General features: G+C 38.7%; 1 protein-coding gene across 3 annotated transcripts in view; it reads right to left on the reverse strand.

Moving 5' to 3' along the window:
• The window catches only part of Rad17 (RAD17 checkpoint clamp loader component), a 32175-nt gene that overhangs the window by 11241 nt on the left and 6608 nt on the right, over positions 1 to 14326 (reverse strand). For all 3 annotated transcript variants that reach the window (XM_021180024.2, XM_029468516.1, XM_029468517.1), the window contains exons 4-11: positions 13306 to 13389; positions 8188 to 8344; positions 5528 to 5664; positions 5117 to 5169; positions 4862 to 4987; positions 4547 to 4616; positions 2781 to 2892; positions 930 to 1112 (exon numbers count right to left, since the gene is read on the reverse strand). In XM_021180024.2, coding sequence (XP_021035683.1) covers positions 930 to 1112; positions 2781 to 2892; positions 4547 to 4616; positions 4862 to 4987; positions 5117 to 5169; positions 5528 to 5664; positions 8188 to 8344; positions 13306 to 13389 — 922 coding nt within the window. The remainder of the gene's footprint in view (positions 1 to 929; positions 1113 to 2780; positions 2893 to 4546; positions 4617 to 4861; positions 4988 to 5116; positions 5170 to 5527; positions 5665 to 8187; positions 8345 to 13305; positions 13390 to 14326) is intronic.

Here is a 14326-nt window from a genome sequence, read left to right on the forward strand (position 1 = left end):
GACACTGAGGCTGGGAGGTGAGCTGTCCCAGGGACACTGAGGCTGGGAGGTGAGCTGTCCCAGGGACACTGAGGCTGGGAGGTGAGCTGTCCCAGAGGCAGGTATTTTTAGCACCACATATTAAGTGGCCACTTCACTTTCCTTACATGGCATTTCCATTTTGAAATCCCAGTCTTTTCTAACAGAATCATATTGGTATTTGCTAAATAAAGAACAGAAGTCTGGGATTTATTGAAAGGAGGGAGAGTTTGGGAGGGGATCGACGGAAAGGCAGTTGGAACAAGCAACACAGAAGGCAGATGAAAACAGTGGACATCTGTGGTTATAGGAGCAGCAACTTAGTGAAGAGGAGCAACCTGAAACTATTTGGCACTGGTGTAGGACTCCAGCTGAGTGTTACAACAGCTTAGCTTTGGGCTATCAACTCTTACCACTCAAAGTCTGGAGCAGTGGTTCTTAGCCTTCCTAATGCTGGGATCCTTTAGTACAGATCCGCATGCTGTAGTGAGCACAACCATGACATCGTCTCATTGCCACTCCATAGCTGTAGTTTTACTACTGCCATAAATCATAATGTAAGCATCTGATGTACAGGACGTGTGATGTGTGACCCCTGTGACACCCTAAAGCGGTCACACGCCACAGGCTCAGAACCGCTGGCACACATGAACATATCTTCAGGAAACTATAATTTATAGACATGAGTATGGCTTACAGAAGTGGTTTTATATTTAACCCAGTTAGAAATGCTCCATATAGGTAAAACATTCTCCTGCTAAATTTTAGCCCTGGCTATGCAGTATCTGGTGGGGTTCCTAGCTTCTTCTTATAACAAAACAAAATATAAGGCATTTCAAATCACATAGTATCTTCTTTCTGTAGTTAAGAGTTACAAACATCAAAGATAAAATTGCAGAAAAGTTTCTTACTTTTACAGTATAGAATCTTCCCCAAAGCTCTGAAGAGAAAAAGAGAAACATCTTTTCCACCAATAGCTTGAATCTCTTGATTTTCCAAAGTACTATTATGTTTCTTTTTTTGTTTTGATTTTGATATGGCAGCATCCGATTTCAATGACATTCTTTTCTTCTTTGACCACGAACTGTTCTCTCCTAAATAATATTTGAATAAAAAAATCAAAATGTAAAAACTAAAAGTAAGAGTATTTCGGGGCTGGAGAGATGGCTCAGCAGTTAGGAGCACTGACTCCTATTCCGAAGGTCCTGAGTTCAAATCCCAGCAACCACATGGTGGCTCACAACCATCCGTAATGAGATCTGACGCCCTCTTCTGGAGTGTCTGAAGGCAGCTACAGTGTACTCACATATAATAAATAAATAAATCTTTAAAAAATTTTTTTTCAAATATTTATACTAAGTATTCCAACCAAAACCTTTTTCTAACAAGCAGTAACTTAACATGGCCTTAGTGAAGAACCCTCTCTGTTGCCAAGTACTAAAGTGTAATAAAATGTCACTGGGCAGTGGTGGTGCACACCTTTAATCCCAGCACTAGGGAAGCAGAGGCAGGCAGATTACTGAGTTTGATGCCAGCTTGATCTACAAAGTGAGTGTCAAGACAGCCAGGGCTACACAGAGAAAAACAAAACAAACAAAAAAAATGTAATAAGATATCATTATTTAAAATTGTTTTAGAAGCTAGAGAAATGGCTCAGTAGTTAAGATCACTGGCTGCTCCTCCAGGGGATCCAGGTTTGATTCCTGGCACTCCCAGGGCAGCTCACCAACATAGGTAACTCCAGATCCAGGAAGTATGATGCCCTCTTCTGGCATCTGTGGTACATGTGGTACACAGACATGCATACAAGCAAAACCACCCATATACATAAAATACAAAATTTAAAAATAACACTAAAAAGTAGGATAAACTGTGTAATAATCCCCAACACCATAAAAATAGTATCTCCCACAAAGAGAGATACACACACAATTAAATTACCTATTCTGTAGGGTTGGCTAGGCTGGGGATTGAGGCAAAAAAGAAAAAGAAAAAAACTTACAAGATGAAAACCAACCCAGAAAGTTGTCTTGACTATACCATACACAAAAACACAGACAGACAGACAGACAGACAGACAGACACACACACACAGATTTCAAAGATGATTGGTTTCCCAAGGGGGCCAGCAGAAGATTTTTTTTTTTTTTTTTTTTTTTTGGTTTTTCGAGACAGGGTTTCTCTGTGTAGCCCTGGCTGTCCTGGCACTCACTTTGTAGACCAGGCTGGCCTCGAACTCAGAAATCCACCTGCCTCTGCCTCCCGAGTGCTGGGATTAAAGGCGTGCGCCACCAAGCCCGGCAGAAGATTTTACTTACTTACTTATTTTTTGGCACAGGGTCTCTCTACTATCCCTGGCTGTCTTGGAACTTTCAAGGTAGACCATTCTGGCCTTGAACTCAGAAACCCATCTGCCTATGCCTCAAGTGCTAGAACTACAGGCATGTGCCACCAGAAGATCTTATCAGTACTCAGTGAAATATAAAATTTTAAAGTGATGACTCTATAATATTCTATAAAAAATTTCAGACAGTACTGACTGCAAGCAGTTAAACCACAGATAAGGAAGGAACTACTTCATGTCTAGTTTGGGCTGATGACAACAGATAATTCAGTGGCAAAAGACCTGTCTACCATATGGAAGACCCTGGGCTCAATCCCTAGACATTCCATAACAATGGTTTAATGTGATTTATTTCATGACTGTTTAAGAGCAAGTCACCTATCAATGCTCTATGAGTATGTCTTCTCTAGTTAGTTACCTTTTGAAGACGAGAACTGCAGGCTGTTTATTGCACTTCTGATATCACCAGAACATCCTTGACAGAGCAACTCCAGACAAGTTTTATTAGGAACAATAATTTTTTCTCCATTCTAAAGGGTGAAAGCAAATTTCAGAAAATTGTTAAGACACAAATGCAAACACACAAACTAAAACCTATTCTGAGAATTTAATATATATAAACTAGATTTTTTTCAAATTTGAATGTCTTAAAAACTTCCACAGCCCAGGTACCGTAGAACATAGCTATAGTCACCAGCTTATGGGAAGCTAGGAAAAATAATCCTAAATTCTAACCTAGGGTTACCTAGGGAGATCCTTTATCAAAAACAACAACAAAACCTCTCAGTGTTAACACCTGTCTGTCTATGAATGGTGTGTCAATGACTTAGCATAAGGTATAATTCTAAGAGTATTAAATACTATTGACTTTGTAATTAGACTAGCTGAACTTTTATGTTTCTATTTCCTTTCTTACTATATATAAATGCATGTATACAAGCAAGGCTATTTCATACATGCTTAAGAGCATGGATATGTATGTAAGTTCACATATATAATATATATTCCATCAACTTAGCATACCATTTGTGTTGTAAGACAAATTATCTGTCTCTATGTCTTCATAAAGACCTTAGTTCACTGATAAAATGTACTCAGGTTGACTATTCATAGTCTATCCCACATCAGATCTTATAAAAACTAATTATCACAGAAAAATAGAACTGTACCCTAACCCTTCATTAAGCACTTTTAAATTTGATGTGTTGGTATGCACATGTGTGCCTAGTGCTCTCAGCAGTCACAGAAGACAGCACAGGATCCTTTGAAACACAAGTTACAAACAGTTGTGAGCTTCCATTAGGTGCCAGGAACTGAATCCAGATCTTCTGAAAAAGCAGCCAGTGCTCTTAAACACTGAGACATCTCTTCAGCCCTCAGAAATTCCTTATAAACGTTGTCTTCCCAAACCAAACTTTGTCATACAAGTAACATATAGTGAGTATCTTTACAAACATTCTGTTTGCAAGTATCTATAAATATATTCAATATCTAAGTGTATGCAAACATGAATTCAGAGTTAATGTTTTCAGGTAAAATTATAGTATTTGTTTTCTGTAAATTTAATTTCTTACCTAATACCATCTAAGACAATGTTTGTTTTTATGCAGCTTTAAGTCTATTTCATCTTTTAAGATGTAATTTATTGAGGGGCTGGTAAGATGGATCAGTATGTAAAGAGACTTGCTGCCAAGTCTAATGACCTCATTCCACCCCTAGGACCCACACAGTGGAAGAAGAGCGTTAACCCCCCCAAGTTGTCCTCTGACCTCCATGTGTGTCCTGTGCCATACCCACACTCTTCATACACAAACGCACATGGAAACAAAATACACAAAAGGGTATTAACACTTTCAATAGTGCCACTGATATCTTTTAACAAATATTTTCCCTAAAATATGGAAAAATTACATTAATGTTATGGTTTTTGTATATAACTTTTAGCTTTTGGCAGGGCTTGAGACTGAAATCAGAGCCTTTCACAAGCTAGGCAAAGATTATACCATGCAGCTACAGACTGACTGCTTCCAACTTTACACACACACACACACACCCCACTAAGATGTATATTTCTATAGCAGTAGAGTGTCCTCTGAAGTGTAATTCATCAACTATTTCTTCCAGTTACATGCTATATAAATTGTGCTTTCCACAGTTACAAATTAAGTCTTAAATTAGACTCACCTTACTAGCTTCTATAGTCACAATTCGATTAAGAAATTTCATCATAATTGTTGGTGCCACAGGGTTGAAACTATAAGAACAAAAGATGCTTAAATGGTTAATTTAAAAATAGTCTGTGAACATTAAAAGCAAATTTCTTAGCCAGGCAGTGGTGGTGCATGCCTTTAATTCTAGCATCCTGGAAGCAAAGGCAGGTGGATCTCTGTGAGTTCAAGGCCAACCTGGTTTGTAGCATGAGTTCCAGGACAGTCAGGGCTACACAAAGAAATCCTGTCTGGGAAAACAACCAAAATAAACAATCAAAAAATTTCTTACCTAATGTTTGAAACAGAACACTCTTCTTGAATGTTTTTGGGAAAGAGTAGCCGCTGATTATTATCTCCACTGACACTGTCAGAGACTATAAATACAAGAGGACACCGGCCAATCTGCACATACTTTCTAAAATAACAAAATAATGTTGAAATTTAAGCAATTTAGCATGTTCATGCTAGGCAAATGTTCTACCACAGTTACAACCCCCTACCCCTAATATGGAGTTTTAGAACACTGGACTTCACTGACACCTACCTTAGAATTTCATGTAAAGCATTAGGGTCTCGATAAAACTGGTTAGGTAACTCCTGTGGAATATATGGGACAATATTAGCTCAGTGATGCTTTACTGCATATTTAAACATTTTTGTCAAGGAAAAAACAGTACTCATCCAATGTATCTTGATCAGAATTTTCAAAGAAATTAAAGGAAATTTATGGTCATTGAGGAAGTTAACGTCCCACAGACTTCCTGTGCTTTTCTATATAGATGGTGTTGCAGCTGAGAATTATGCTAGCATACAGCTTATCTACTTTATCTATGCTATTCTATTTATGTTTACTCAAACAGTCTTCAGGTCTCTGCTATCAAAAGATTACAACTCTTCCTGCATCTCACAATTGTTCTCACAGCAGCTCTAGCAAGATTTTAGAAGCTGTCCTTACTTCCACCAGAATGATCTTCTTATCAGTTGTCAGATCGTCTCCAAGCATCTGTAGTTTGCTGTACTTGGTGGCTCTTAACAGAAAGTCTTTGAAGACTGCTATCTGAGATTGGTATGGAACTACAGAGAAGTTTGATTCTGAAAGGAAATATATTTATCACTTTACTTTCAAATCATATACATTAATATTAAACATATGTACAACAAATTCACATATATGATATAACTTACAATACTGGACTATCTTAAAATTATTTGAAGTGGTTTTAATGTAAAATAAAATATCATTTCAAAGAGTAGTATCATAATGGACAATAGTAATTTTCTATACCAATGAAAGTAACATGAAGTTAACTGAGTTGGGAGGCAGAGGCAGATGACTTTGAGGCCAGTCTGGTCTATAGAGCAAGTTCCAGGAAAAAAAAAATTTAGCTATTGGGGTGGAGCGATGGCTCAGCAGTTAAAAGCACTTGCTGCTGTTCTTTGAGGGAACCTAAAAATAAAGATAAGAATAAAACCCATTCTTAAAAAAATAAAATAAAAAAGTTATTAATTGTTTTGATCATAGACCATAGAGACATCACACAGGAACCAGGATTTGTTTCCTCCTGCTGGCTAGCTTGCACAACAATGGCAGAAGTTACTATGCAGGGTGTGGTGGGAGAACTGTCATCAAGTCTTACTCAGTTATGGACCCTATGTGCTACACCACTTAGGCAAAAAGTATTCACTACTATAATAGCGGTGAGTCTGTTTTAAGGGGCACTAACTGCTTCATAGTTGGATTTGTGGTCTGCTGCACAGAAAAGATTACAACTAATTCAAAGTATTACTCATTTATTACAATAATACAAAGGAATATAAACCTAGCCAAAAGCCCATTGCTAGGGGAAGTCACAGACCACAATGGAGAAGCTACAGCTACTGTTTTGCTAAAGGGCTATGATATCGCCATCAAATTATAGTCTAAATAATTATGTTTATACCCACAAATTAGTACAGCTACGAACTTGTTAGAGAAGCCCTTGGTATGCAGTGAACTAGAGTCGCATAGCTGGTTAAAGTGATGTAAAGGGATTCTTGACTGTGCAGCTATAAAGAGAACATTCTTCTCACCCCCTTCCAGGCTCAGGGAAGGTCATAGAAGAATGGAGATGGGATGCCATCTTCAGATTAGGATATCGCTACTGAATTTTTGTTTTGCTTTACGAGAAATGATGTAGCCCTGGTTGTCCTGGAATTTACTATGTAGATCAAGCTGGCCTCAACACAGAAAAGATCCTCCTGCCTCTGCTTCCTGCATCCTGAGATTAAAGGTGTGCCCAACCACACTTAGCTTCATTACTGGAATTAAATTTTTTTTTAAAAGAAAGATTTATTATTATACATAAGTACACTGTAGCTGTCTTTAGATGTGCCAAAAGAGGGCATCAGGTCTCACTACAGATGGTTGTGAGACACCATGTAGTTGCTAGGATTTGAACTCAGGACCTTTGGAAGAGCAGACGGTACTCTTACCCGCTGAGCCATCTCACCAGCCCTGGAATTAAAATTTTTGTTTGGGTTTTTTGTTTTGTTTTTAGAGATAAGAGTCTCACTACGTAGCCCTACTTGGCCTATAACTGACTATATAAACCAAGGTGGTCTTGACCTCACTGAGGTCTCCTGCCTCTGTCTCAGCAACACTGGCTGAGCCCAGAGAATCCGAGGAATAGTTAACATTAAAATAAAAGTTGTCCTTCTACATAACTCCTATTGTAAGATGCTTAGGAGCTTTGGCCACTCCCAGTTTAGACACCCACATCATCAGTAAAGAATGAAAGCTAAGAAGACAGTGTTAAAATATATAAGCCTATCTGTAAAGCTATAGTATAAAAGTTTGAACTTGGTATTATCATTTTTTAATGGTTAAAGATCCCTCTAAATTCCAACTTTTTTTGGGGGGAAGGGGTGGTTGTTAATATTTGAGACAGGGTCTTACTACATAGCTGTAGCTGCTCTGAACTACCTAGACTTGTCTGGCCTAGAACTGAGAGACGTCTTAAGTGCTGGGATAACGTCATACCACCATGTTCTGAAGTGACTTTATTCTAACCAGGATTTAATGGTGTAAGCTACTTTATTGAGAGGAAAGGCTTGATTTACACTGAAACTTAAGACCTTACAGTGTAAAACTCCCATAAATAATGAAAACCTGAGCTCCTATAGTGTAGTGTCATGGGCCTATAATCCTGGTACTTGGGAGGTGAAAACAGAAAGATCACGAGTTTGGGACAGCACCAGGTACATAAAGTCTCAAAACAGCCAGCACTGGGCAGAGGGTAAAGGTACTGACTTTTATCCCCAGAACCTACAGTGGAAGGAGAGAACTGACTTGCACATGTAAGCCAGGGCATGTACATGTTGTATATATGCATGTGTACATTCATACACACAGACAATCAATCAATTAAAGACAACAAAGAAAAGTCAGCTTCTATCTTTAAAAAAAAAATCCAATATTCCCTTTCTAAGAATCCCATTCTCCTCTCTATCTGGGTGTCTTGCCCTTTCTCATCAAACTGACAAGTCCAGGAGAAAGTGTGCTCTCATCACCTGACCCAGAAGTGTCACTAAGTAAAGCTCTCCCTGTATTCTTCAGCATCTTCCAAGCAAACTTACCTAAATTAAGTAACTCCCTGTAATCATCTTTTTGGAAGTCTGGTAAAATGGGATTAACCCATTCTTGTACTTGAATCCCAAGTTCCTTTGACAGTATTTTCATAGTAGTTGTCTTTCCACATCCTGGAGGACCTGTTATTAATAAAACAGACCCACCCTAAAACCAAATACAAACATTAATTAAAAACAATTACTAGAATGCTACACAATTTTCAAATTTTTCTTAGTACTTATTATTTCTACAAAGGTCTATTAAATATCTTATATAAATAAATTTCAAAACTAAACTTTATAAGATTTGAGAGGATTGTTTTCTTCTAAAAATTCCTCAAGTTTAATATTGTTTATTTCTCAAAGACAACTTAATAACTAAATTAAAACAATTACACTTTAGCTAAACAAAAGGCACAGGGTTTGAAACAAAATTCTTAGAAGTTATTTCAATTCATAAAATTCGACTGCAGGAGCTGGAGATATGGCTCCATCAGAAAAATGTTTGCTGCATAAGCATGAACCCAAGTTAGAGTCCTGGCACTCATGAGCTGGGGCTGGGTGTGAAGCTTACTGGCAGAACGCTTGGTCAGACAGAACAACACCCTGGGTCTTCTCCTCTCCTCACCCAAAATCCCATAACAAGAACAGAACAAAATGATGGGATGACAGAAATATTCTGACAGGAGGCTTACAGAAATGTACTCCTGGGGCTGGAGAGATGGCTCAGTGGTTAAGAGCACTGACTGCTCTTCCAGAGGTCCTGAGTTCAATTCCCAGCAACCACATGGTAGCTCACAACCATCTGTAATAGGGTCTGGTGCCCTCTTCTGGTGTGTCTGAAGAAAGCAATGGTGTACTTGTATACATAAAATAAATAAATAAATCTTAAGAAAGAAAGAAAGAAAGAAAGAAAGAAAGAAAGAAAGAAAGAAAGAAAGAGGAGAAAAAGAAATGTGTTCCTTTTTTTTAAATATTTATTTATTGAATATGAGTATACTGTCACTGTTTCATACACAACAGAAGAAGGCATTGGATCCAATGGTTCCAATTGTTTGTTCCAATTGGTTGTGAGCCACCATGTGGTTGCTGGGAATTGAACTCAGGACCTCTGGAAGAGCAGTCAGTGCTCTTAACCACTGAGCCATCTCTCCAGCCCGTTCCTATATTTTTAAAAGGGCAATAGGTGATGTTTTCTAACTGAGCAACTTTACAAAAAAAAGCATAGCTAGCATGAATAATGAGAAATGATTATACTTTTAAACAGATTAATTAAAAAGGAAGCTCATGTATGGAAGATATGTGTTTTTCTCATGAAATATAGTTAGTATCTATTTTCTAAAAACAATAAGTAGACCCATATTCCAAAACTTTGGTTTTCAGTAAGAGAATCAGTAGTGAATTTCTCCCCAGCATCTCAGGCTGAACACTAACTGCTTTATCGCCTAATTGTAACACACTTTTACCCTTTCCCCCTCTGGTTTAGCTGAGGCAAGGTCTCACTGTAGTCCTGGCTGGCCTCAAACAGAGACCTGGGATTAAAGGCCTGTGCCACCATGCCTGGTTGCTTTATCATAGTTTGAAGTAAAGAAAGCATAAAAAATTAAAATCTAGTCAGTTGGTGGTGACCACCTTTAATGCCAATACTCAGGAGGCAGAGGCAAGATTTCTGAGCCCAAGACCAACCTGGTCTACAGAGTGAGTTCAAAGACAGCCAGGGCTACACAGAAAAACCCTGTCTCAACCCTCCATCCCTCGAAAAAAAATTCCTACAAAGAAGGAAAAATTAAAATCAGAAATGTGGGGGTATTTATAACAAGATTTTAAGTGTCACATGTCTACATGCCCACAGAGGACAGAAGAGGGCACTGGAGTTACAGGCAGTTTGTGAAGTACTTGATTTGAGTGCTGGTGACCAAACTTGAGTCTTCTGAAAGAGTAACAAATGCAATTAAACACGAGCAATCTCTCTCCAGGCCCTGGTCAGAATATTAAGGTAATTTAAGTTTAATCATAATAAATCTAGAAATTACCAAGTGATTTTTTTTCTTTTTTAAAAGAATGTCTTGCAATTACTAGTGTCATTGAAACTTTTATCAAACACATGCACAAGGCCTTGGGTTCAATATCCAACACTGTTATAAAATACTTTCATATTATAAATGTATAGACATGCCCAATTTTAGCCATCTAATAAAATAATAACAGTAATACTTATGTAAGTTTGAGCTATAATAGGAGGTATTAAGGGTGCACTCTAGGGCTGGAGAGTTGGCTCAGTGGTCAAAAGCACTGGCTGCTTTCCAGAGAACCTGGGTTCAATTCCCAGCATCCACATGGAAGCTCACAGCTGTCTGTAACTCCAGGATTTGACAATCCCACACTGACATACATGTAGGCAAAACACCAATGCACATGAAGTAAAAATAAATAAACAAAAATATATTGGAAAAAAAAAAAAAAAGACTACAATCTGGCCAGCTGTGGTGACACACCTTCCAATCAAGCTAACTTAATCTTAACTCTAACCCAAACCCTTGGAAGGCAGAGGCAGGCTGATTTCTGAGTTCGAGGCCAGCCACATCTACAGAAACCTTATCTTGAAAAACCAAAAAAGAATGCACTCTAGTAACAAGAGAGTCCTAAGTAAGAAGATAAAGTGGACTCTGAACTATCTAAACTATTAGCTGTGGTTAGGAGAATCACCAAAACCAAACCTTAAAAGTCTCTGATATAAGACATACAACAAGGCGATGGAGAGATGGCTCAGTGGTTAAGAGAACTGGCTGCTCTTCCAGAGGTCCTGAGTTCAAATCCCAGCAACCACATGGTGGCTGACAACCATCTGCAATAGGATTCAATGCCCCTTCTGGGGTGTCTGAAGACAGCTAAAGTGTACTCATGTAAATAAATATTAAAGTTTAAAAAAAAAAACAGTTTAAAAAAAAAAAAAGACATACATCAGAACCAGGAGTGGTTGCTCTTACCTATAATCCCAACAGCTGGAAGGTTGAGCAGGAAGAACAGCTGTAAGTTCAAGGCCAGTCTAACTACATAGTTCCAGGCCAGCTCAGGCTACAAGGCATTGGATCCCATTACAGATGGTTTTGACCCACCATGTGGTTGCTGGGAATTGAACTCAGGACCTCTAGGAAGAGCAGGCAGTGCTCTTAACCTCTGAGCCATCTCTCCAGCCCATAAGTCAATGTCTTATACTGAGAGAAAAACTAAAAGGCACAGACTGTTACAAGATTAAGAAAAGGAAATGAAGACTAAGAGACACAGCAATCAAATGCAATGGCTGATTCTTGTTTAGGTTCTAGATGAAACATACCAGCTGCAGAAAGCATTTTGAGGACAGGTAACACTGTACACTGTAATTTTTTAAAAGGACAATATGGTGTATATATGATAAATTAGAAATAAAAGTTTAAAGTTAAAGGTTACAATCTCAAGTCTGGCTGAAATATCAGAGTTTCTGTTGTTTTGAGATAGGGTTTTAACTATGGTAGTCATGGCTGGCCTTGAACTCAAGAGATTCACCTTGACTCTGACTCCTGAGTTATTAAAGGAGTGCAGTAACATACCTGGCTGAAATGTCAGGATTTTGTTTTACTTCAGGGATGTTATAGCCAATATCAATACTTTCTTCCTTTTTTTTTTTTTTTTTTTGAGACAGGTTTTCTCCGTGTAGCCTTGATGGGCCTGAAACTTGCTCTGTAGACCAGGCTGGCCTTGAACTCATAGGGATCCCCTTGACTCTGCCTCATGACTGCTGAGATTAAAGATGTGTGCCACCACACCACCCAGAGTCAGTTTTAATTTTTTTTTTTTTTTTTTTTTTTGGTTTTTTGAGACAGGGTTTCTCTGTGTAGCCTTGGCTGTCCTAGAGCTCACTCTGCAGACCAGGCGGCCTCCAACTCAGAAATCCGCCTGCCTCTGCCTCCCGAGTGCTGGGATTAAAGGCGTGCGCCACCACACCCGGCTCAGTTTTAATTTAATATAAAAGACTTACAAAAAAAGGAGAGCTATATTATGAAGATATGAATGCTTCTTATTTCCTGTGTTTTAAAGATTCTAAAGAGGGGAGACTGGAGATGGCTCAGGCGTTAAGAGCCCTGTCTGATCTTCCAGAGGTCATGAGTTCAATTCCCAGCAACCACATGGTAGCTCACAACCACCTGTAATTGGATCAGATGCCCTCTTCTGGTGTGTGTCAGGATGTTCATACAACATAAAATAAATCTTAAAAAAAAAAAAAAAGTTTCTAAAGAGGAAGAGAAAATAGTCTACCTTTAAAGGAGGGGGCAAAGAATAACTGTGGAATAAGGAAGTGAAACAAAACATCAAGTTAACATTAATGAGGACGGTTTCCAGATATAGCTTTTTTTTTTTTTTAAGCCACTACTATGTAAACGGACTGCTTGCTTTACTGTGAAATAATGAGATATGCTAAAAACACTAGCACTCCACTGGCTTACTATATGCCTTAGGCTAAAGTTGGGACTTAAGGGGGAAAAGGGGACAAATAAGGGGGGGATTTCAAGTCTTGGAGTTTTTTAAAACAAAGCAAACAACTACATTCATTTAGTTATTCACTGTGAGGAAGCATGAGTGAGTCACAAGATGGTGTCAAGGACGACTGCAGGAACTGATTCTGCCTTCTAACATGTGGTACCCAAGGACTGAACTCAAGTTGTCCAACTCTCTGAACTGTCTCCTAGCCCCCTAGGAGGCTTGTAGAGAGGTTGGAAATAACAAAGCAGGAAGCTTTTGTTGAAGGTAATATGAAGATATATAAACAAAGTCATCATAAAAGATTAGCTTCCTGCCAGGCATGGTGGCCCATGTTTATAATCCCACAATTTGGATGAGGCAGAAGGAGCATCATAAATTCAAGATCACCCTAGGGTACACAATCAGTCCCAGGGAAGCCTGGGCTAGATAATGAGCATCTTTAACCCCCACAGGCTGAAGATAGAAGCAGAAAGATCTCTTGATAGTTTGAGGCTATCCTGGACAGCCAGGGCTACATAGTGATACTTTGTCTCAAAAAAGAAGAAAAATATGATTAACATCTAAGTCAGAGAACAAATGATGCTAAATATTTTAAATGCATTTACTTACCTGTTTGGGCTTCACTTCTAAGACTTGCGCTTTTAACCAGGTTTCAACCTCTTCAATTTTCTTTTTATGAACAGCAAGTTCATGCTAAGATAAAAAGTTGAGGATTAGTAGCTTTTAATATGAACATTTTAGTGAACAAAAAAAAGTTGCAAAACAGGTTTAAGAGATAGTTCAACAGTTAAAGACACTTACTGATCTTCCAGAGGACCTGGCTGATTCCCTGTAACTACATAGTGATTCACAGCCAACTTTAACTCTAATTCCAGGGGATCTGATACTCTCCACCTCCGTGGGAACCAGCACACCAATGGGGTACATACATACATGCAGGCAAAATACTCACACATAAAAATAAATTAAAAAATGTTTGCAAAACAGCAATGTGCTATGTTATAATAGAGTCTCTTGATTATACTTAAATGTTCACTTATTTATTTATATTTTATACCTTACTATGTTTTATGCTTATTAATTTGTTTTGAGGGGGCTGCCAACAACTTGTAGAAGTCTGTTCTCGCCTTCCACCATGTACCTGCCTACCCTTCTCAGCTACCTCATCAGCTCAAGTTTCTTATATTATTCATTTTATATGAATGGGTGTTTTGCCCACATTTGTATGTCAATGTAATATGCCTGGTACACTCAGAGGGCATCAGAGCCTCTGGAACTGCAGTTACAGATGGTTCTAAGCAATCCTGTGGGTGCTTAGAATGGCACCTGGGTCCTCTGGGAAAGCAGCCAGTGCTCTTAACTGTGGAGGCGTCTCCCCAGCCCCTTCATTTTTATACTGTTATGGAAAACCCTGTTCTCACGCTGAGACACTGCTTATCTTGAGACCTCTAAACAACCCAGCAAGGTGTTTTGGGGAGAAACAGAGAAGGCACATACTACACTTGTAAGTTCTGGTCTGCGGTTAAATTCAAGACAGAAGCCGGGCGTGGTGGCGCACGCCTTTAATCCCAGCACTCGGGAGGCAGAGGCAGGTGGATTTCTGAGTTCGAGGCCAGCTTGGTCTACAAAG

This window comes from Mus caroli, chromosome 13 (assembly GCF_900094665.2).
Source record: "Mus caroli chromosome 13, CAROLI_EIJ_v1.1, whole genome shotgun sequence".
Lineage (NCBI taxonomy): Eukaryota > Metazoa > Chordata > Mammalia > Rodentia > Muridae > Mus > Mus caroli.